The 25060-nt window shown below is 36.6% G+C and overlaps 1 protein-coding gene across 4 annotated transcripts in view; it reads right to left on the bottom strand.

Moving 5' to 3' along the window:
- Positions 1–5480: 5480 nt before the first annotated feature.
- The window catches only part of DENND1B (DENN domain containing 1B), a 267328-nt gene continuing 247748 nt past the window's right edge, over positions 5481–25060 (bottom strand). For all 4 annotated transcript variants that reach the window (XM_038541978.1, XM_038541976.1, XM_038541977.1 and 1 more), the window contains 3 exons: positions 13824–13897; positions 12633–12849; positions 5481–11779 (listed from right to left, as the gene is read on the bottom strand). In XM_038541978.1, the coding sequence (XP_038397906.1) occupies positions 11243–11779; positions 12633–12849; positions 13824–13897 (828 nt within the window). In that variant the 3' untranslated portion in view covers positions 5481–11242. The remainder of the gene's footprint in view (positions 11780–12632; positions 12850–13823; positions 13898–25060) is intronic.

Below are 25060 nucleotides of genomic sequence, written 5' to 3'. Positions count from 1 at the left end.
GGGAGATCCTGGTAGCATTTAGGGATAAAATTGGTCGACAACAAGTCATCACCCTGCATGAAAGTCATTGCTGACAAGAGACTAAACAAACTTCACATTATTTAATCAATTATACAGAGAAAGTAAAAACAGATTTTGGGGAAGCCATGATGTTTTTCATCACTGCTACAAGTTAGATATAAAAAGTTCCATTTTGAAGTCAATTTATTTTCCCCTTAAGTCTAAAAATTTCTCTATGCTGGCATGAGATGCCAGCTGGGATGTAGTTAGTGAGTGTGTCCTCAGGTCGAGGATAAGAATGCTAATCCGGCCCTTATCACTGCTCTCTTTAAATAGCTCTCTTTGTAAAAAAACAAACAGGTATTTGTGATCATTGAATGTTTGCAGCAATAGTTGAAGAAACAGAGCACTTACCATTTTAAATGTGAACTTCCTCACGGAATGTTCAATCCAACTGTGTGTTCTAACTTCTCTTTCCCACCGAGTTCCTGAGTGTAAACCTCTTTTCCAGTCATACTCTCCTGCTATTTATTAAAGACTCATTAATTCAAATCCCCACTGAAAAATCCTGAAATTCCAATCCCTACAAGATTGCTTCTTCTTATCTGAATGAAAAATATCAACTCATCATCTCTGCTTTCTCCTTTTATGATAAGATAAAGGGCACCCTCACTACTCCCTCAATGGTGACTCGTGGTAGAGCATAGGAAAGGCTGAAGACATTGAAGTACTGCAGCCTCCTTAGTTCCCTTTGATGTGTTGACCTTTACGGGTGTCTCATTCTCGTCACTTGTGGCAGCAGGAGTAAAGCATGCAGGCAGCAACGGTGGCCTCAGAGGACTCCATCAACCACTCCTACTCTGTAGATTAGGCTTCCGGAGGCCACTGTGAGAGAGGTCTGGTGGGGATGTATTCCTGGGTCCCGTAAACGTCGCCAGGTCAGCAGTGGCTGCACAAATCAGCACTGTTCCCTTACCCCAACCCAAGGTTGAGCCGTCAGGTAACAGTTAGAGGGGACACAGCTCCTGCAACAATTGGCACTTTCCAGAACTTTTTAGTCTCTTCAAATTCATTAGGAGATTAGGCCTCTCTTGTGGTCAACACACACTTAAGTCAGAGTCCTTTCCACGCACTAACTCCCTTGAAGAGTTTGAACAAATCTCTCCACCTGCTCCTAAGAATGGCCTGATCTTAGGACACACAGATAAGAGCCTGGTAACCCCAGGATTCTGCAAGGCAGATACGCACACGTAACCCTGACTGGTGACCTGGATCAACACGCAGATGGTGAAAATCTGCCTAGCGAGTAACTGCCGTGTTAGTGGAAACATTCGTAGGCAGATGTAGCTATTTTTCTCTCATCAGTGTTGGGTCCCAGTAGACTTTCTTGTATATCAGCATCATATCCCTTTGTGACCTATGAAAGGAAATGCGATCTAAGTTTTCCTTGTTCAATACTATTTATTTTTCAGCACAGAGTATTCTGTTCTGCCGTAAAGTCCACTCCTTAATCATTTTCTGCTACTTCTTCCACCTATAAAACAAGGAAGCAAACTGAGCTGGCTGGTAACTCCTGGGCATCTCCCTACATTCTGCACCTCTCATCTTCTAGGTGTTGGATCACTAAAGTTAATTAAATACAGGGATCTGTTCCCTCCAAAGGGTTTCCTACTCCTGCTTCAATTTCCCAACTCATTCTTTTATGGAAGGAGAGTTTCACAGATGCTCAGACCTCTAAGGCTTTCCATACTTCCTAACCCATGTGAGGTTATCAAAATGCAGGTGTTTTGAATTATTCAAACATATCTGGAACATACCAATCTGATTTTAAAACCAGTACATATAATAATACTTTCCTCACATTCATTCTAAATAGCAGAATTATTCTGTTCATTTAATGAAAAAAAAAATCACCAAATGTCTTGCATTTGGTGCCAAGTACATCATTAATTTAAATCAAACATTATCGATCTTACCTGGGAGGAGACACAGTGGTGGTAGAAAAGATTGCACAAAACACATAGAAATTTCTGAAAGGAGTCACTTATCCTGAAGGGAGATTGTTTTATTGTCCAGGGCAAAAAAGTAGCAGAGCTCCAAAAGACATGCTCCTGTGTGGAGGGAGGTAGTAAAGGATGGGGAAGAGAGGGAAAGGAGAAGCCAACTATATAAACGCTGGTCTGGTGACATTTAAAATGTGATAGGATGAGAAAGGTTAAAAAAAATAAAGTTCAGCCTTCAAGCAAGGGCACTCAAGACAAATCACAAAATAAGATGCAGCTAATTAGGCTGAAATTTCCACTTTGCTGAGTATGTCGTTCAAAGTATCCATGGTATCAAACGAGATCATGACCTGCTTTACCATGTGCCAAGGGTCAAATCTGATGAGGATTCTATCAAATAATTTAAATACCAATAAGTTTTAGATGACCTCTAAATTCTTTCCTGCTATGCTAACATTTTCAAAATCCTCAAACAAATACGCGTAGAGAAATCACTGGAACAAACCAAATGCCAGTTGCTTGTGTATATTATTCAGTTTAAACCTCAAAATACATAATGGTCTGTACTGTTAACACTGTTAACCCTGACTAACCTATAGCTTGTAATACATGAGTGTTAGCAAAGCAATTTGAAAATCCTTTTAAAATCTTGGGATCAAGAGGTCCAGAGACTTTTAATTTGCCTTATAATTGCAAGTCAAACATGAATATTAATACTCTGCAATAGTCCCCCAAAACAGCATTTCTTGATTGTTATACAGAGTGTTTGTTACTTTGCTATTATGTGCATGGTCACCCATGTTTTAAATATATTTTTGACGAGAAATAATCGCTTCAATTTTTCTAGCAGAAAGTTTTTAAAGGACTAATTTCAAGTCTCAATTGTCATTCGTTTAGAAATTCAAGTATTTTTCTAATAGTTTGTCAGTAAGCATGTCCCTTATAAGGAGCCCATAACGTAAAAAAGCATTTTCTCCTAACACTTGTCTCACAACTTGGGATTTTTGCCCTAATGTCTTGTATCCAATTCAGACATTTACCAAATCTCTGAAAACTTAGCTCTTACTTAAAAATATTTTTTAAGTTTAAATTTGGAGGAAAGCTGAATAAAGTACTAAGTGAATACAGTCAGTGTGTTTGGATATCCCAAAGTGAGACCTCAACTTAGAAACTGGAGTTATAAAAAGGAATGTGTATATTCTCAACACACGCCTTGAAATTAAAGCCTTGCTTAAATGGTGTCATTACAAACACTATCACCATGAAACAGTCTCCATATTTAAAGTAAGCCTGATCCTAAAGTAACAAAAAAGAGTAAGAAGGCTGCCTCCAATGCTGGTTCTTGGACAAAAGAAAAATTTAAAGAAAAAGTTGTAGAAAACATCTGTGAAGATTTTGAAAGTGTTCGGATGCTCTGAACAGCTTTCCTGGTCTCCCTGAGCATGCTCTCACAGTCAGCATGCATACTCAAGGTGGGGCTCCCCCCACCTGCTCTCCCACAACAGCACATAAAATCAAAAGGGCGAAGGATACCACAGACAACACATAAACAACAAGGTTCAGTCAAGATTGAGTTAGCTGAGCTGGAGAGTATGGGAGGACAGAAAGAAAAAGAGAAAAGGAGAATCTGTACAGTAACACAATCTCACCAAAGGGTATTGGGAAATTCCGTACTCCACAATAAAGTCTTGCATAGTGCAACTTGGCAAAAAAAGAAAAAAGAAAAAAGAAAAAAAAAAAAGGCTTGTCTAATGAAGGAGAGAGTTGACAGGAGAGAAAATCATATCGAGAACGCATGTTTGGCTTGCCATTTAATTTCTGTCCCGCATTTCCGCCTACTATGGAGGTGAAGCTAGCCTGTCAGGCTCACATCCCAGCTTGGTCATTTGTTGGTAAGGGACTTTAAGGATATTACCTATTTTGTTCCTCAGTTTCTTCATGTCTACAAAGAACTAATTACAGTACCTACTCCAGAAACTTATTTAAGATTTATTTACTTTAGAGAGAGAGAGAACAGGTGCACATCGGGGAGGGGCAAGGAGAGAGGGAGAGAGAATTTCAAGCAGACACCACGCTGAGCACAGAGCCCAAGGTGGGGCCTGATCCCACAACCCTGAGATTGGGATCAGAGAGCACGACCTGAGCCGATTTGGTTGCCCAACCGACTGTGCCACCCAGGTGCCCCTACTCAGAAACTTTTAGGAACATGATCCACATGATCCAGGCATTTCCCCCCTCTTTTCAAAGCCATACAGCCAGTTCTAATAAAAAGCTAGGTTTGAAAGTCACTGGATTAGATTAATATAAGATTTGTATAGTTTTATGTTACGGTTGTATACTCCAAAATGCCATGAACTCAACCATATACACAAAGGTTCTCAGTAACAATTCATTCTAGGAACATACACTTCTATTTTAAATAAAAGGATTTAAAGCTTCAGGGAAATTAAGTAACAGACTCAAACCAATGGGAGGACTTGGGGGAAGGTTTTAATTCACCTGGAAACATCCACAGTGCACTATTTTCATGCTATTCATACTGTATTTTTCACATATGTACAAATTTTTTATGTATCCTGTAACTCATTCTGTTCCTTCTAAGCAAGAAAATTCTCAGACTCACTACATAAGAATACTCCAAAGAGGATATTTTCTTTCACTTATACATAAGGAAAATATAATTACGTTTTTTTTTGTTTCTGCGTCTATAAATTAAGATATGACCATCTCTCATCCACAGACACTTAGAGGTATTGAGGTTACTTCCTGTGAAGGTGGTAGGCAAAATGTTGAAAATAAAAATCAACATACACTTGAAACTAACGTTTCATTGTATTCAACTGTATGTTGATTTTTTTCCCTGTTGATTTAAACAAAGAAAGTCCATTTTTTTAAATCAATAAAAGCTAGCTAAACCTGAGGCTTATAAGGATAGTACTCTCTTTTCTTGTTGTCAGACCTTTGCTTCTACGGAAACAAGACAGCTTCATCATACGACTCCCCAAAATTCTGTACCCAAAGGGAAACTTTGTGCTCGCTGCAGTAGGAATTTGACTTTTGCCTTAGGTGGGACTATTATAGTTCTTGGGTGCTCACCCTTCTAGTCTCTGGAGCACTGTTCACACACATTTACTGCATTTGATTTCTGTCCTCAACTTTTAAATCAAAGTCAATAAATATTGCATGCATATTGCATCCAGAGCTACAGTTGTTTGACTTGGACAGTCCTGCTCTGGTCTATCTAGGGACATTCCACTTACCTATTCTATGAGGTTAGAGCCTCATGAAATTAGGTGACCACACATGAAAGAATGGATGCCTCTCAAACAGACCTGTCAGGAAGATCCAGGCTGGAGTTTACACTGTAGCAGTTACGAAGCTCAGAGAGGAGGATGGCCGGGTCCTACAGCACATCCACCTAGAACACCGAGGAGAGCAACTGGCTAATTAGAAAAGAAGAGTCACCACCATGCAAAATGTTAATTATGACCAATTTTATTTCATCACTGCATTGTTGGGCACTTTATGGTAGTATGTAATTCATCCAATATTTGTGTTTGCATATTTTTAAACAATTCCCCAAACAATACTTTTATGCACAATGTCCTCCCAATAGTAGTCAACTTTTTTCAGAGATGATTTATACTGTAGCCTCAAGGATGCAAGAACAGTGAACAAATCTCAATGCTGGGTAGGTTTTGACAGATCTTTGTCACCGTGTCTAGCAAAGAGCTCAAGATTTTCAGTCCTTTTAAACAGTTATTCATTTAAAGCAAAAAGAAATAAGCTTTGGGAAAGTCCCGTTTTAACCTCTCAAGTACCTTTTATATAAGAAAGGACTTTATGCATACTAAGTTGTAGACTTCATGGAGTTCATACTTGTTTGCATTGCCATAAGTACTAAATAAACCGTGACAGATTCAGGAGATCTTGCTTTTGGTATACGATCACTAAATGGTTCTCAAAATAACCACCTGGAAGTGACACCACCTGAAGGATGGTGATAGGATACTTGCGGTCATTTAGCATGCACGGAGTTCTAATTCTAGCCTGTCCTAAACATCACAGAACCAACCAGAGGGTGGATTTGTTAAGGTACCCCATTAAGGCTCTCATCTGGGAAGCGAAATAACACGGAGACACAAGAGACCCAAAGGTTTCTCACATCAAAGAGGTAATCATTTGCGACTTTGCAGCCTTTTAACAGTAAAAGATTGTGTATTTTAAATTACTTGACTAAAGTATGGTTTGAGAAAAACCCCACAGCTTTCTGGATATAAGGCATCCAGTTAACATTGCTGCTCAGTACCTTAATTTTTTGGTATGTTTGCATATTGCATCCAGAGCTACAGATTTTCCACAGTGCTTTTCTGCCTCATTCAAGTATAATAAAAGTAGAAATCTATAGAAGCTCTAAGGTTAAACAAACTGTACATTATACAAAAAATTAACTTAATTTACAGACAGTCAAGAAGTATTGGCAATGCCCTTTATAAATCTTACCAAAGATTCATCACAAAGGATATTACAATCTACACATGTGGTCATCACCATACAAATGCCGTTTAGATTTATGTGGTACAGAACTGAATATTTGTTAAATGTACATGTGTAGAATCAGCATTTTGCATTATATACACTTTTTTTTTAAAGTAATAGTATTGTCAATACTAACCTAAGGTTCAGGATTTTCTTATTGCATATTTATTGTCGCTGAGGCAGTTAGTTATGATACAATAATGCAATATCCATAATTATCTTAAATAAACAAAAACATTTCTCCTGCCAACAATATAAAGATTTTTTTCTAAAATCACATAGAACATTGCTACATACAGTTTTACACAAATACTGAAAAACATGACCTTAAGGCATCTGCTACCAAAGCAGATGTGCATATTTATATGAACTAAATTATGCAGGAAAAATATTGCACAGAATCCTATTATTTTCAAAATAAAATATGCTTCTTTCTAAATACACATAATTCCTTATAACTTGACCAAATGAAAATGCTAACCTGTTTGCTCAAAACAATTCTGCCTCTTACATAAGCTTTAAAAAACAGACACTAACAAAGTACTGGACTCAACACAGGAAAGATGTGAGTACTGACACAGAATCTGTAAAAGCTGTTTCCTTATATTAAGAAGTGCTTTGGGGAATTAGACTTGGGTATTCATTTTACTTTCTGAAATTTGTGTTCTGACTTACAAATATCTACGCAGAATCAGGGTCTTTTATGCTAAACAAAATGGAATTTGCATTAGAAAATGTATTCATGAAAATAATCTTTTCCTGAAAATCCAGATTTTCTAGATGAGAAGGAAGAGCTACTGCTGATTATGAGAATATTCACAGTTTTCTCCCCTTGATCAGGATCTACTTTAAGAAACAACTAATTCATGAACACTCCTGGATCCTATTAATAGGATATTAGCACAGAGTCCGTATGACAGCACTGTTACATATGGTTTTAAGAGGCGGGGACAGGGGAGGCTATTTTTCGGGAACGCTATTATCAAGATAAAGACAGTAAAAACTAGTTTCAACATGCACCTACACCCTCAGTTAATCCTAAAGTAAGATAAAGTGGCCTAAGTATTGCAAAGGAGCATCATTCCATTATAGAGCTCTATGCTGCCTGGCCCAAAGATGGAGCATTGTGGTGACAGAGAATCAGAGAAACAAGGACACTTAGTTTCTAAGAGCCTCTAAGTCTGTCCTTTAAAAGTAGGTATCTTAAAATAGCAGCATTGTTATACTTTGTTAAAATAATACAGTTAATGAAATTAGAAATGATACTGTGGTTCTATCTAGAGCATGTTTTAGATTAAGCAGCTTTAAAAGGACTTTTTTTTTTTGGTGTTAGAATCTTGGGTTAATAACTTCTAAGTAATCATTTATTAACAGAGATTTGTCATTTCTTTTCCTCTTAATTGGTTCCTTCATAGCAGGGACTATATTAATTATTTTATTTCCTTATATCCCCAGTTACTGTACCTTGCATGCAATGGTACAAAGAGTCAAAAATATTTCCTAAATGGACAAGTTATTAATTTTTATAGAGAGAAATCATTCTGCTATATTTTGGTGCCTTCCTAAAATATGCCAAACTAGGTAACCATCAAAATCTACCACTTAACATCACGTTGACTTAACAAAACAATAGCTCCTAAATTCACAACTCTTCTATCCACCCCCTGACATATCATGGATGCAATACTTAAGGACAAAAAGGATAAAAGCTAGAGTGGGATTCAGGGAGAATCATGACGGTTTGGAGGCCACATAAAAGACCATGCACGAAAGCTAACATCTTATTCATTTATATAACTGTTGTAGAACAGGTATAGCTTCTTTGAAAAACAAATCCGAACGGCAGAGGAGTCTACAAATACTTCATTCAGTTATAATAGAAAATATGAACAAAGGAGAAAATAAGACAATACTTTTGTTTCAGAATTCACTTTAACTTCATTTTATTCTCCCTATAACCACCATAATACTAGGAAGTCTAGTTTAAGAGCAAGCTTTGAATACGTAAAATATTAATGATTTGAAAAATTAATACTCTTGGAAAAGCAGTCTCTTGGATACTAGTCCTTTGGATGTTTTCCAAGAATAACATGTAGAGCTTTTGTTTTTGCTTTTTTTAAATATTGAATATAAAAGCTTTGCATGTTAAAATAAGGCACAAATCCAGTTCAAAATACCTTCACGCAAGTGTACTTGTGAGTGGCTAAATATCCTCGCAGCAACACGTCTTGTAGTCAAACATCTCATGAGGTGACCAGATGATAGAAGAACCTGCATTTCTGAGGTCATGATGTTTATTAAGCAAATGGACAAAAACTCTAATTTTACCTAAGCTACACTAATAATTATCTCATTCTTCAGACTATGAATTCTGAAGGAAAACATGCCTCATTCCAATAGTCATATTGAAAGATCTTTTTTCAAAAATTATGAAGAAATATTTGCCAAGCATATTAACAACCCGAGTGACCTTTTTTCCTTTTCATTTAATAAAACAGCTCTTCTGATAAATCGACTTATTACATGCTTTGACAAAGTGAAATGTAATTTTGTAATGGGTATATAGACAAGATTTGACAAGAACTGCGAGTCTTACTTTTATATTAATAAAATAAAGATTAAACACTTTTTTTTCCTTAGAAGGAAGGAAAACAAGATTTGTCTTTACTAACATGACTGAATAATTGTCCCCCATAAAACATATCTGTTTAGGTTTTGGAATGTGGTTTAAAGAAGAAAAAAACTTGGTCATTTTCTTTAAATTACTTAAAGATTGACCTGGACAAATATTTTTAAGCAATGTTTTTAACAAATTCATTTCTAGGACTTTTAAACTAAAAACTAAATTCTTTCAGTAAATATTTTAGGGGGGTACAGTCCTGATAGGGTTCTTGGATAGTTTCTCAAATATTTTTTCTAAAATGACAATTTTTAAAAAATAATCATGATTGGGGATGTACAGAGTATATATTGAATACACAAATATCCAATTAATCATAACAGCACTGGGGTTTTTTTCCTGTCAGTCTAGCCTATCATGAAAGAGTCAATGCATGCATGATTCCTTTGGAGATGAATTTCGGTGTTTCACAGTGAATTTCAGGGAGAGGAGACAAATCTCCTATGCAAAAAGAATCCCAAATAATTTATGTAGATTCTCCCCAAGGGAGACGAAGCATAAAGCCCTACTCCTTAAGTTTGGGCTATACACAGTGACTTCCTTCCAAAGACTACAACATAGAAAGAGAGGGAAAAGGGTATAGTGGAAAAACCTAACACCACCTCCTAGGTTATCAAAGTCAACATTAACATTCACAAATCATGCTGACATTATGTACCTTGGATATGATGCAATGAAAACGACACTTTACTTCTGTAATCTTCCTATCCCAAGCCCACAATCACAGTGTAATTATTAGAAAAATAGCAGACAAATTCTAATAGAGGGATATTCTATAACATAATTGACCAGCAGATCGTTACTCTTCAAACCTATCAAGGTCATCAGAAACAAGTTAAATCTGAGAAAATGTCACAGCCAAGAGGACTCTAAAGACACATGACAACCAAATGTAATGTGGTATCTTTGAATGGGATTCTGGAACAGAAAAAAAGACATTAGGGAAAAAACGAAGGAAATCTGAATAAAGCATGGACTATCAATATTGGTTCACTAATTGCAGCAAATGTACCATACTGATGTAGGATATTAATCATAGAGGAAACTATACACAGGGACAAAATGGGAACTCTCTGTACTTTCTTCATAATATTTCTATAGATCTAAAACTTCTAAAGTATAAAGTCAATTATGATGAGAAACATTTTGATAGAGAGTTATTATGTTAGGTAAAAAAAAAAAAAAAAAGACAGGAACATTTCTTTCTCAGGACAGTTTGTGTTGCATTTGGCTCTCTGGGGCTGGACTCCTAGATAGCAAAGGCATACAGAGAGACTGAAAAAAATTTTAAAGTGTCTCATTTGTAAACAGAAGTCATCAATATCACATTGTAATTTAGCACTTCATATATTCCACTGAGTGGAAGGTAAATGTGTACCGTTATACATTTTGGAAAAACATGGCTGCAGTGTCCACAAGAGAGCTTTTTAACTTTGAAAAATGAATTTTGTCCTTGATTCAATGAATAGAAAAAGGCATTATTGCTCTGCAGAACACTTATAACTTATCCTTCAAAATTTACAGTTAATTCCATAAATTACTAAAGTATGCTAAATATAGGCTTAGGATTAAGGCAGTTAGTGGGTCAACTGTTTCAGCAGTTTCAGGCAAGTTTTGATAAGTTTTGATATCCTGATCAGTTCATGCTCAACCAGATTAGTATAGTAGCTACTGGTTATGTGCAAGGGTTATAGATGCATACTTAGTTTAAATAAAATGAATGGCATTAAGCACCAAATACTGGGAAATCATATGTTTCACATATACTTTCAACATACATACAAACTAGTACCTGATTTAAGAGCACAGTAGAAGAATTAGCATTACATTTAAAAATCAATCGATAATATATACTCACAAGATGAATGGGGAAAATGTATGTTCCAAATGAAAAATAATTTTTTAGACAGTACTAAGAATTGTCATTCCTACAAATAGTTGTTTACTATAGAGATTACATGGAATCCTAAAGTGCCTCCATAGAAGCCTGGATACAAGAGAGTGACTACTAATTGTTGATTTAAGCTTGGTTTCCACTTGTGTTTTCTTCTGAAATGGTTAAGTCTTGCTGGAAGGCAGACGTTATGTGACATAATGACACTACTTCATGAAGCAGTCCAGTATCTTCTGAAGTCTCTTTGGCTTCTTTCCCTTCTTTCTCCCAAGGAACAAAAGTAGATGAATGTCGCCCAAGGCTGGGTGTGAGCAGATCATCTGAAACCTGGCTTAGTGTTTCCTTCTTTTCTGTTTTACCTTTTTCATTTTCGGAAACTTCAGGAGGAGCTAGCTGGAAATCCAATCCTGAAGTAGAAGCTGGCTTTTCCGTGACTGCAGGCCCCCTCACATTGTCAACACTGAGGTATTTTTCATTGTTTTCCTCTTTCAGGATAAACAAAGAATCTGTCAAACCGCTGGAGGAAACCCGCTTCCGGGGAGAGGGAGGAAGGTGTTTGCCATGGAGGGCACTGTCATCTTGTCCAAGATGCCACTCTGTTTGATCACCAGAACCACTGCAAAGTAGCGCCAGATTATTCTCACTGGGTGCATTGGATTTATTCTGAAAGAATAAACAAGTTCAGGAAAATTTTAAGGAGATTATAATGTTACATTAGCATTTTTTTTCCATTTTGAAATAAAATATTAGTATCTTTCAAGGCTGGGAGCTTGGAAGTTCCCCCCAGAGGAAAGCCAGTGCTGACTCTTAATTCTGAACACCTGCAAATGGCTCCATTAACAAGAAAATATATAAACATACACAATTTTTATTTGTTAATTATACTTCAATAAAGTTGAAAAAGTCAATGAAAAGACTTGCCAACCTCCCGCAAAATCCCCAAACAGACCAAATACATTATATAATCAGTGTTAAGTTCTGGAATAACTTAAAATCATGACAGGGTGGCCATTACTCATACTTTCATCTCTTGTGTTTTTAAAACATTAATTTCATTTTGTTTAAAACACAATATGTAAAAAAAATTAAAAAAATAAAAAATAAAACACAATATATTTTTGAAGCAACATAATGAAAAAAATTACTTGATACATTTCTTAAACTTTTTTAAGATCCAGGAAATATAGAACAAAAGTGGGAACATTTCATGTTTAAAAAATTCTTCAGAAAAGACAACCATAAATAAATTAGACTGTAAGAGAGTATTACGGCTTGGTAAAAAAATAAGTTTTTTCAATGAATGACAATAACAACCAGAATTGGATACATAAATGGGAAATACTGTAATTCTGAAACTAGAAATAATTCTTCATGATTAAATTGTATCATATTCTTGAAGATCCGACTATTTATCTGATAGAGGTTAAATGTTGTGACCAACTAAGTTTACGACATGAGGCAGTTCACAGCAAAGGGTAAGAATGTTTTAAGTTCATAGGTGGAAAAATCAACTAACCGTAGGTTTGTAATCAATATCGTCCATTGATCTGAAGAAATCCAAGCTCTTAGCTGCTGCTAGCTTTCCTTGATCTGAGCTGTGTGTGCTCAATGTATCTAAGATTTCTCCTAGTAGGTCCATTTCACCTGAGTAAGGAGTCTTTACTCTTGCTTCAACAGAGTCATCACTTTCATAAAAATAAGCAGAAGCTTCTTCTCCATCTTCAGAGGATAACCTGGAGGAAAATGAAGCATGTGCTAGTAGTCACCCAGTCACATACACTGCATGTGAGCAACTTCTCCCTAGTTAACGTTCAATTATTGCGAGAGTCTTAAAACTAAAGTGCTTTGCAGTGGAGCAACAACAAAACGGCAAATTGGTTCATGGCCAAATTCTTCAGTGATGTGTGTATACTGATTCAAATATGGGAAAGGTTGAGTACGTGCACTCAGAAAATTCAAACAAATAGCTATGGGACCTTAATCAATCTGGAAGCACAAGGAGGGCTTTTCACACGGTCTAATTCTGTGGGATTTGCAACATTAGTAGATGAATACCTGGAATGTTTGCTATAGCCCAGGTTCACTTTCAATACTTGTATGTGGTTTTTCCTTTATTTATTTATTCATTTATTTTAGAGAAGAATGCATATTCCTTTACGTAGACAAAAACATACTTAATGGAGAAAAGAGAATGTCCATTTTGTCATTCCCATAGAAGTTTAAATTGTTCAAAACAACTAAACATCTACCATTATTTCCCTTACTTAGTAAAATTAATTTTTAATATTTTGTATTAAAATTTCCTCTTCTGATATCACCACAGATTTAAACTCCTTCCCTTCCCCCGATTCCACTTGTTTTAATTGACTATTATCACTACTTCTGCCATTTAACCTGTCCTTCTTCACTAGGAGGGTAGGAGCCTACTTTAGGTGGGCTTCTATTTCCTCTTTAGCACTATCCCAGGTATTTCTGTAGGTCTTACTGCTTTCCAAGAACAAGGTATTTCAGGTCTATCTTGCTTTCTCATCTCAAGATTCATACCCCATGAGACTCCAATGAGCACTGGTTCCTTTTGCTGAAGAGCATTGCAAAGGAGCAAAATCTGATCTCTAGGAGTGTATGTCCTTTGAATTGCCTTTTAAAATCCCAAAACTTTTGCCTTTCAGCCACAACACTTAGTAGGACACTAAAATCCAAGACTTACTTGCTCGCTCTTTCATCATAGTCATCATCATACAGAGCACCATCAAGGCTCTTAAGAGGTCTTTTTAAGCGTGCCTAGAGAGAGAGGTTGACAATAAGTTGGCATTAGTAGTGAAAATAAGTCTTTCTCATAAGTTTTAAAGGAACAATTTAATTTGACAAGGAATATTTTTAAAATAAATATAGATTAAGGATTTTTTAATATTACCTGATAATTTCACAAGCTGTGTAGTAAGAAGGGGAGGGAATCGGGTCATACTTATGTCAACACTTACAGCTCAAACTGATAGACAAAAAACAAATCACTGGATTGAATACACACACACACACACACACACACACACACACACACACACACACACACATACACCCACTGATCTAGTCTGTGAGTCCCTGGCTTAACAATACTTATAATCAATCATGTCCCCATGCACTTGTCTCCTAGTTTCAATAATCACCAGTATTTGCCAATCTTGTTTCTTTTATCTGTCTCCCCAATTATCTTAAAGTAGCACTTCTCAATACTTAATGTGTATATAAATCTCTTGGAGGTCATGGTGAAAATGTAGATTCTGACTTTACTAGGTTCTAAGGATGAGGTCCAAGTTTCCTTTTTCTTTTTTAAGATTTTATTTATTTATTCATGAGAGACACAGGGAGAGAGGCAGAGACACAGGCAGAGGGAGAAGCAGGCTCCATGTGGGGAGCCGGATGTGGGACTCGATCCCAGGTCTCCAGGATCACACCCTGGGCCCAAGGTGGCGCTAAACCGTTGAGCCACCCGGGGGTCCTGAGGTCCAAGTTTCTGCATTTCTAACAGGCAGGTGAAGGTGCCATTGGCTCTGAAGGTTTTGAATAGAAAGGTTTTGAATTCAGTGCTTGACAACCTATCATTTCACCTGTAAACACTACAATATGTATCTTTAACAGACATCATCATAATACATACAAATTAACAATTATTCTTTAACACCATCTATTCTCAGATCATTCGCATATGCTCTTATTATCTCCAAAATATTTTAGTTTGTCTATCTGCACCAGATTCTCAATAGGGTTGACACTGTATTTGGTTGACATGTCTGTCAAGTCTCCTCCAGAGACTATCAGTTCCATCTTCCCCATACTTTATGCCACTTGTGTCCTTGAACATGTGATTTTATCCTCTTCCTATGAACTGGCAGTCACATTTGGAAGCTTGGTTAGACTGTTTCTGGTTTTTTGTTTTCCTCTGTTTTGGGCAAGAATATTCTACATGTGTTGAGATGTGGTTTTTCTACTGCATCACACCAGGAGACTCATAAGAAGTCTCAACTTTTGGTAGTACTAAGATTGAATGGCTTCAGGATTCAGGTGGACTGATATCATCCATTATGAATTTTCTTTCACTTGAAAGTTTTCATATCTTAAGGGGCTTCAAAACTATGCTTTTCAAAGGCATTCCTTCTATCTTTACTTGTTGGCATTCTACTGAGAATTTTGTCCTATTAAGTATTTGGCTATTATGAAATACAAAGTGTATAGCAGAGGTAGGATAAATCCTTAATTCTTTCCTTTTGTTTAATAATTTCCAGAGTAATGAACTTATGCCTACCAATCTCTAAAGGTGAGTCGTGAGGGTTCTGAAAAAAGTCATCATCATTTGTATATATCTGATGTGGTTCAGCCTATCACAGTGGTTCTTCTTGATTTTTTTTTAAAGATCTATTTATTTGAAACAGAGAGAGAACACATGCATGCAAGAGTGTGCATGGTGGGGAGGGGGCAGAAGCAGAAGGGTAGGGAAAGAATCTCCAGCCGACTCTGTGCTGAGTGACCCGGTGCCCTCTTCTTGATGTTTGATCTATATCACTTTCTAATTATAACATGATTGTATTTTAAAAATGGTTCTTAACTTTTGAGATATAGCTTGAATATTTGCTACTTAAATGATATATCATGTGCTGTTGGGTGTTTACTTCAAAAAAGCCAAGGATGGGGGCAGGATCACAGGTAGGGCTGGCATTGAAATAAGACTGACCATACATTGATAATTGTTGATACTGTACTTTTGAAAGGTATTCAGGAATTCTTTTTTTTTAAGATTTATTTATTTATTTGAGAGAGAGAGAGAGAGAGAGAGAGAGAAAGAGTGAGCATGCATGAGTGGGAAGTGCAGGTGGGGGAGAGAGAGAGAGAATCACAAGCAGACTCCCCATGCTGAGCATGGAGCCCAATGCCGGGCTTGATCTCACCAGCCTGAGATCATGACCTGAGCTGAAACCAAGAGTCAGATGCTCAACTGACTGCTACCCTGGTACTCCATGGTATCCAGGAATTCCTATAAGCTTCTCTTTACTTTTACACGTTTGAATTATGTTAAGTGTTCTATCCACAATAAAATAATTTTTAAAGATTTTATTTGTTTATTCATGAAAGACACACAGAGAGAAAGGCAGAAATGTAGGCAGAAGGAGAAGCAGGCTCCAGGCAGGGAGCCTGATGTGGGACTCAATCTTGAGACTGTGGATCATGCCCTGAGCCAGGGGCAAGTGCTCAACTGCTGAGCCACCCAGGCGTCCCAATAAAATAATTTTTAGGTGCTTTTTTTTTTTTTAATTGTCCCATCTTAGGTCAGTGTTAGCCCATTCAAGTCGGTTCTTATGTCCTTTAAACATTATCTCAGCTGAGTGAAGTAAGTCAGTCGGAGAAGGACAAACATTATATGTTCTCATTCATGTGGGGAATATAAATAATAGTGAAAGGGAAAATAAGGGAAGGGAGAAGAAATGTGTGGGAAATATCAGAAAGGGAGACAGAACGTAAAGACTGCTAACTCTGGGAAACGAACTAGGGGTGGTAGAAGGGGAGGAGGGCAGGGGGTGGGAGTGATTGGGTTACGGGCACTGGGGGTTATTTGTATGTTGGTAAATTGAACACCAATAAAAAAATTAAAAAATAAAAAAAATAAACATTATCTCAGATAATGTTCTTTAGTAAGCTTATGATAATCCTTAGGTAAATTAATTTTCTGCATCAGACCTGGAATCAGTCACTTCCTGCAGGAGTTTTGGTTCTTTTAAGTAGGAAATGACATTTAAAGGTCACAGTCTGGGTGTTATGAGTGCCCATGGCTGTAAACCATCTTTTTGAATGGCTGGCAGCAAAGCTGAATTTGGAGACTTCACCATTTTATCACCTGGGGACTTTCTGGCTTCCAATTCTGCTCTCCCAATCCAGGTAACTGTTTTCTTCTATTGTAGCCATAAAGGATAAGGAAACCTCTGGAATCTATGGTACTTGATCCCTACTCCCCCACCTCCTCTATGCCAGTGCTGGGAGTGGTAGAAAGGAAAGGAAGAATGAGTAGAGAAATATGTTCTTGTAACACCTGGTGGAATGTGTAGTGAGTTTCTCCATGAGTTTGGTAATTAGCTATGTATTTGGGCCTAGAATTGTAATATCATTTTATAACAAATTTAAGGTATTTGAGTTAAAAAGAAATTTTGGGCTTAGGAACACAACTGCCACTTACAATATTTCTGAAGGAAAAATACCTTTCATCCACCCCCTCTAACACTCACAAAATATAATACAATTCTTTGTTTCTAAAAACAAGTCATTATTACACTGACATCTGTATATCCTTAACATTATGCCAGCTAGGGGTCTTGCATTCAATTTTTGAAAACAAACAAACAAATCAGAACTAAAAGCAAACAAAACTATGAGGAAGCTGAGACTTCATGGTATTTAAAAAATAATTATTGACAAGAATTAATACAAGTTAAGGCATTAAATACATAGCTTAATATTTATGTTTGTAAATACTTTGGAAAGCACTCTCATATACACGCACAGTGGGGCTATGGTCTGGCAACAGAGTTGAGTTAGGCAGAGTCTCTGCCATTAAGTAGCTCAGAGTCTAACGAACCCCATGATAAATCTGGAGCTATACCAAGAGGCTCCATAATTTGCCCAAGGTCATATGCCTTATCAAGAACAGGAACCGCAGCCAATGTCTTTTTCTGCTTGTTGTTAGTCCCTTGTTCATTTTCTTTCACAAGTTACTTTTATATTCTACTTCTGCCTGAATATACTAGAGATTCTCAGTTGTTTTATTTTTTGTTGTTGTTAATTATAACTTTTTAAAAAAGAGCTACTCATATAAGCTTCATAAATATGTTTGAATTTGTTTTTTTACTTCTTAACTAGGTGAGGGTCTTATCAATTTCTAAATAGGGATGTTGTCTAATGGTATATCTTGTAAGGAATTTTCACCATAGAATTAAAATCAGAAATACAACTGATTTGTATAATATTTTCCTTTCTAGGAGTGTTAAGATTTGTACTATCCTCTAAGTACACGTACTTACAAATTGTTTGACTATCTGAAAAGACTTCTCATTAGTAGTTACAGTAGGAACTGCAACCTTTATATATGAAGTGACAATGTACAAAACACAGTGAATGTGTCACTTGCTTGATGACATCAAATTACATAATTTGTTAAGGTCACACAAGAAAAAGGGAGAAAGAAGTTACAATTTGATTAACATTCAAGGTAGAGGAAAATGGCAGCTTATTTAACAAGAGCATTATCAGTTTCTGAGCTTTTATAAACCCAGATTATCTCTACATTACTGTTTCCCGTGGACTGGGACTCAGGCACCACGCTTTCAGGGGAAATAAAGGATTGTTTCTACTATGCTCAGAACACACAACACGGGGCAAAAAGACCTGGTCACAATTTGTAAATAGAAATCTTTTATGGGGAAAAAAAAAGAAATTTTTTATGGGCTGGTAGCAAGTAAGGTTAGACTCCAGAAAATATACTGTGTATTCTTTAGAGTAGTAATACATAGCCAACAACAGTACATCTTTATCTTGGTTCATAAATCACAGATACGTCGTTACTGAAAATCTACACACTAAACAGAAACTGAAATATACGTGACTAAGAAAGGGAAATGTCATCTCAATACCCAGAATAAAAATAAAATACATACACCTTTTTTTTTTTAAATACAACTGACTTTTGGGGAAAGTATATATCTTCTTTATTTTTTTAACTACAACAGTAAAAACAGATGCAAATGCCACTGGAATGTTTTGTATATTACATGCATCCAGAGAAAAATTTCTGTATCAGATGTGGATAGAAATGCCACAGTAAGAAGTGTACAACAAAAAAGTTTGTAAGGGGCAATAAACACTTTCATCATAAGTGATTATCTCCAACTCCCTGAAATAAGCACCAAGACAGTCATAACATGGCTTGTAGTTAGGAACAGATGCTTTTTTTTTTTAAAGAATGATTATGATGTGATCAAGGGCTAAAGCTAAAAGCAGTCAACATGGTGGAAAAAACTGAAGAAAAGGAAAAAAAATAAGTGGATTTCCAGGGGCAGGGAACCTTAAAAATATTTTTTCAGAGATCTGAATGATGGGACGTGGTGCGTGTCCATGGAAACTCAGGGATGTCAGGCAAGCCAGTCACTGCCTGGGTGTCTGCTGCTTGCCATTATTTAGGTTCTTCTCTTTTCTGCATTTTGTTTTTTTTTTTTTTTTTTTTTCTTTTCTGCATTTTGAAAGGTGTGTAATTTTCATGACTTTTAAAATATTTATTTATTTATTTGAGAGCGAGAAGGAGAAGAAGGGAGAGAATCTTCAAGGAGACTGCCTGCCTGTTGAGTACAGAGCTTGACGCCGGTCTCTGTCCCATGACCCTGAGATCCTGACCTGAGCTGAAATCAAGAGTCTATGCTTAACTGACTGAGCCATCCAGGCACCCCCATTACTTTCTATAAAAAGGGTGAAGAGACTTCTTCTTTTCTGGTCAGAATACCAATAATAGTCTGGTTTTTAAAATTTATTGCCACAAGGGACAGAACTGTAATGTTGTTTTGTATTGCCTCCAATCTCTAGGACATGTTAATGGACTGGAATGACATTTTCTGGGTGTCCACAAAGTTAGCCATCAGCCTCTTTTAATCATAAAACTCAAGCTTTTCTGGTTCTGATATTTAAAGACATGATTAGTATTGTAGGAAATGAAGGAATTGTAATTAATAAATAAATCAAACAAAAAGAGAACAGTTATGTTGTATACACTTTAGCACTTGGTATCACACTGATTTTCATAATCTCGGGCAAAATCTCTTGGTCTATTATTTAATGGATATTGATACCAGTAATCAAATCTAACTTGGAGATGAAAAACTTCACTTAAGTAACACTTTATTTAGATGAACAATACTCTCATAAAAACGCACACACAGTTTCTGCCAAATGAAATGCAACCATTTCAGCCTTTAAATATCTTACCATATACATGGATTTAAAAAATACAGCTAAAATTAATTAAAAGGGATATCTCTTCATCTTTCAGATCAGCATTATACAATTTTATTTTAAAACCTAAATATACATTTTCCAGAATGTGCCTCAATCTTACTTTTAAAAACCCCCTTGTATCTGGTAATCTTATTCCCTTGATTAATTAGAAGCATTAAATTCCTTCAAAGTAAAAGTCAAACTTCTTGGCATTAAGAAGAGACTCCCATCCAAACGTGGCTATCTTTTTGCTTTTATTTCTTATTCTTCTCCCCAAATCCAGCTGGCCACCACCTACTACATTAGCCCCAGCAAATGACTTGTTAGCTCCCATAGAAAATCCACTGCTACACTGCTGCACACAAGGTACCCTTTGCCAGAATTTACCCTTGCTTTCTTCGTTACTGGAAAAAAACAAATCCTACTTATTCTTCAATATGTGAATCAAATGTAACCTCTGTAAAGCTTTCCCTAAACCTCCTCTTTGTGTGGCCACATATTTGGCAAACATCTGGGCAATGCACGAATCACGTTGTGTTGTGTGTCTGCCTGCACCATCGTATCCTGAACCTTCTATGAGAGGTCCACATCTCATGCTTCTTTGTGACCTTTGTGCTTTTGGTATGCCTTCTTGGAATGGAAAACAGTAGTATGGATATAATAGGTGCCCCATGGGTGTTTGTGAAATAAAGAGATGCCAAAGAAGTCCGAGAAAAAATGAGATGTAGCTGCTTTATTTTCAGGGAGTACAGAGTAGAAGCTTTTAGTCTGTTTTCAATAAATATTTGTTAAAGGAAACAAACAAAAAGGATAAATAACTTTCTTCATTTTTCTCTTCATTTATCAGGTCTTGCAAGTCCAAGCCCTGCCCATTTACCCACTTCATTCACTTTGTTCTAACCCACAAGGCATTGTCATGGCCTTCTTTCAATTCCTTATATTTGCCCTGACTTGTTCCATCACAGGATCTTTGCACATGTTGATTCCTCTCCATGAAAGCTCCACTCTCACATTTATTCTCTGTTCCTATCCCCACTATGTCTGTACACATTTATTATCATTTGAAAATCTAAGCCTCTATTATCCTGCTTTGTAGAATGCTATAGCCTCTAAACTGCTGACAGATCTTTTAAAAGGCAAATCTAACAATACTATATTCCTCTTTAAAGAAGTTCAATGGTCCCTCTTACAATTCTGAGGATAAATCTCATACTCTTCACCTTTGCCCAGAGGGATCAGGGTAAGTTAATCTCTCTGAAGGCTCCATGTGCTATACAGATGTATGCTCTCATGCCACTAAGCCCTCCTCCTTGCTTGTATGCTTCCCCGTGTTTTCTGCTTCTGTCCTACACGTGTTGATGTGCCTACCAGAACATCCCTCTCCGTGGTGTTTCTCTTTTTCTAATTATCCCTCATGCTGTGGCTCATGAGTTTCCTTTTCAGGAAATACTTCCTCATTTATCAATTAACATGCCACCTTGTGTGTTCCTAGACTGCGTGTACACACATTTCTCATGGGACCTGTCCTTTCCACTGTGCTGTGGTCATGGTTAAATCCTCTTTCTCCCATTGTACGGTAGATTCTTGATAGTAAGTATCTTGCTAATTTACCACTCATACCCTCACCAAGCACATATTAGTGTCAGAAAAACTGTAAAAGACTTTGAAAGGAACGAAAGATTATGGAGTGTCCTATCAGTGGAATTCTGGGTTGTTGTTTAGAAGCCTTTGTGGAGTTATCTGATTCTCCAGTACTCTTTATCTTTCATTATCTTTATCTACTGTGCCAGGATACAACAGGACACACTGTGCAACCAGGTAGCACTTGGGACAAACTACTATCATGAAGCAAAGGTTGGCTATAGTTATGGGGCCAATGGCAAAAGTGTCTTTCCCAGGAAAACTTGCCTGGTGCCTGCCTGACAGAGTCCAGCTTTACAAGCGCCTTTCCAGGCAAGGCAGGGAACAGCAAATCTGGAGAACTCCAAGAGAAATTCACCCTAATTTATAGATATTTCAGATAGAACTAATGGTGGAAAGATTTCTTGGGCTTAGTTTCCTAGCTTCAAGATAGGAAATAATTGACTTTAATAAGCTCAAACTGAGATTTCTTATGAAAACTTCCAGAAAGGGGCACCTGGTGACTTAACTTAGTTAAGTGTCCAACTCATGATGTTGGCTCAGGTCATGATCTGATGGATCGTGGAATGGACACCTGTGTTGGGCTCCATGCTCAGCAGAAAGTCTGCTTAGGATTCTCTCTCTCCCTTTCCCTCTGCTCTTTCCTCCTCTCACTCTCTCTGTTTCTCTTGCTAAAATAAATAAATCTTTAAAATAAACAAATACATAAAAAAAGAAAAGGAAGCTTTCAGAAAGAAGTAAATTCTGTGGCATTAAGCTGGTCAATATTGCATGGCTCTAGATTTATAGAGCAGAGTCCAGGAGATGTATATAGTGAATTATCATTATTGTTGCTCTAATATAAATAATTAGGACAAACCTAATGAGAATAGCCTTCCTTTATTTTTTTTATTTTTTTTATTTATGATAGTCACACACACACAGAGAGAGAGAGAGAGAGAGAGAGAGAGGCAGAGACACAGGCAGAGTGAGAAGCAGGCTCCATGCACCGGGAGCCCGACATGGGACTCGATCTGGGGTCTCCAGGATTGCGCCCTGGGCCAAAGGCAGGCGCCAAACCGCTGCGCCACCCAGGGATCCCAATAGCCTTCCTTTTTTGATCAGAAATAATCCTCAGGATTATTGTCACAGGGAAAACTGTAAAAGATTTTGAGATGGGCAGTCACTTGTGTCCTTTCAAAGGAATGTTGGCTGTTGCCTAGCATTCCTTTCCAGGATTATCTGATACTATAGGGGTCTGAACCATTCATAGTCTCCGACTATTTGTAACCCTGCAGGGACAGAAGTCAACCTATGGAAGACTGGTGATAATGCAACAGCTTCATGTCCATGGAGATACGATTTTGTCCAGTGAAGAGCCAATTACTATGGTGTAGATATTGATGGTTTTGGTATCCATTACCATATTCACTTCAATATTCCTGTTTAATTAGGAATTACCTGTTATATCAGCTTCTTCATATTACCTGTTATATCAGCTTTTAGCATCTTACTATTTCAACCTCATCAGCTAACGAACAAAATAAGGGAGTTAGATAAAATTATTCTTTAAAGTAGGCATTTAATGTTTCCTGAATAAATGAATATCTCCATACATAGCAGGTAGTTTCTGTTGAGTATTTAAATGAATTAAAAAACTGATAAACTATATAATTCAAAGAACTATCCTAATTGATTGGCATAAGCATTTTCAGTGTTCATGAAGTACAGAAAAGCATTATATTTGTTCATTCAACAATGATTACAGAAATGCCTTCTATGTGCTAGGCATTTGATTCTATACTAGGATACAATCATGACCAAGAATCCCTGACCTCATGTAGATTAAATTCTAGTAAGTTAAACATAAATTAAATTGAATAGTCATGAAATTAATATTAAATTACAACTGTAATAATTTGTATTAAAACATGCTTTGAGAAACTTGACCTAGTTAGTGAAGATGACTAGTGAATCTTCCTTGAAAGATGTTTGAATTGAAGCTCTGAAAGATCAGTTGGTATTAAGGAGATGACGATAAGAGTGAACAAAATGTGCAAAGGTCCTGTGGTGGGACGATCACTATATAATGGAATGAAAGACCACTATCAGACACTATGGGTTAAAACCTGTGCTAGTGCACAGGATTCTTTAAGGGTGCATTAATTTTGCAATTGCCCTTTTGATCACTAGATGGCAGATACCTACTAAGAAGGCAAAAGACTGGATAGATTTACATTTATGGAGGGTTTTAAGGAAATGAGGGAAATTAAAGGATCTAGCAAGAAAAAGTGGGAGATGAAAAAATAGATTGGAGTGGGGGCACAGGCAAGGGGCACACTAGAACTTACAGACTGCTAATCGATAGTAACAGAAAGCCAATTATTGTTTTATTTTCCTTCAACAAATATTTGAGACTCCACTGAAAGCTGCTATTGTGTATTCCTTAAAATAAGATAGTAACCACATCTCAGTTTTAAAAAATTCTTAGCATCTTTTCATTCCACAAAGGTCCATTAAACACCAGATACACACACTACTGTCTTCCATGCTGTGAGGCAATATGAAAGAAAAAGATATCCCTCCTCTCAAGATTTCCAATAAATACGTGGTAAAAATGCCAATCATTGAGTATAAAAAAGTAGCTGTGCATATAAACTTATCCTTCATTCTAGGAATACAATTGAACTCAAACGTTTTGATCAGAGATGAAAATTTAAGTGACCATTAATACCAGTCACGATTAATGTCAAATTGTAGTATTTCTAATTAGTAGGCTCAGTCAACAGACTAGCAATATGAACAATATAGAGCTGAAATCACATACTATAAACAATGGCAAATTCTGAGATCAAATAAAGAGATTTAGAAGTTTCTGAACTGTACAGAGCTGGTGCAGCTATAGTATTCACAATGATCACTTCAGTATTTCAGTTTCACTCACAGGCTATACAAATTAGCAAATAAGTATTAGCATTTGCAACTTTTATGGGAGCCAGTACTACATGAAAAAAGAGTCTGTATCTTTTGGATGCCAAAAGACATCATAAGAAACAAAATAAGTACAATTTTGGAGAATTTTACATCATTCTGATATGAGGAATTAAAAATAAGATGGGGCACTGGTTGTCATATGTTCTGCAATCAGACTCTTAGGTCCTAACATATTATTGTAAAATAAAATTTTGTTTACATGAAAATGTAAAATACACATCTAGTATACATAAACATTCACAAAATTTTGGAAGTAAACGCATGTATAGCAAGGGATGCTTATTATGAATGTGAAAAAATACTACATTA

This window comes from Canis lupus, chromosome 7, assembly GCF_011100685.1.
Source record: "Canis lupus familiaris isolate Mischka breed German Shepherd chromosome 7, alternate assembly UU_Cfam_GSD_1.0, whole genome shotgun sequence".
NCBI lineage: Eukaryota > Metazoa > Chordata > Mammalia > Carnivora > Canidae > Canis > Canis lupus.
Note: the sequence above shows the minus strand (reverse complement) of the source record. Positions and strands in the feature narration are given on the sequence as shown.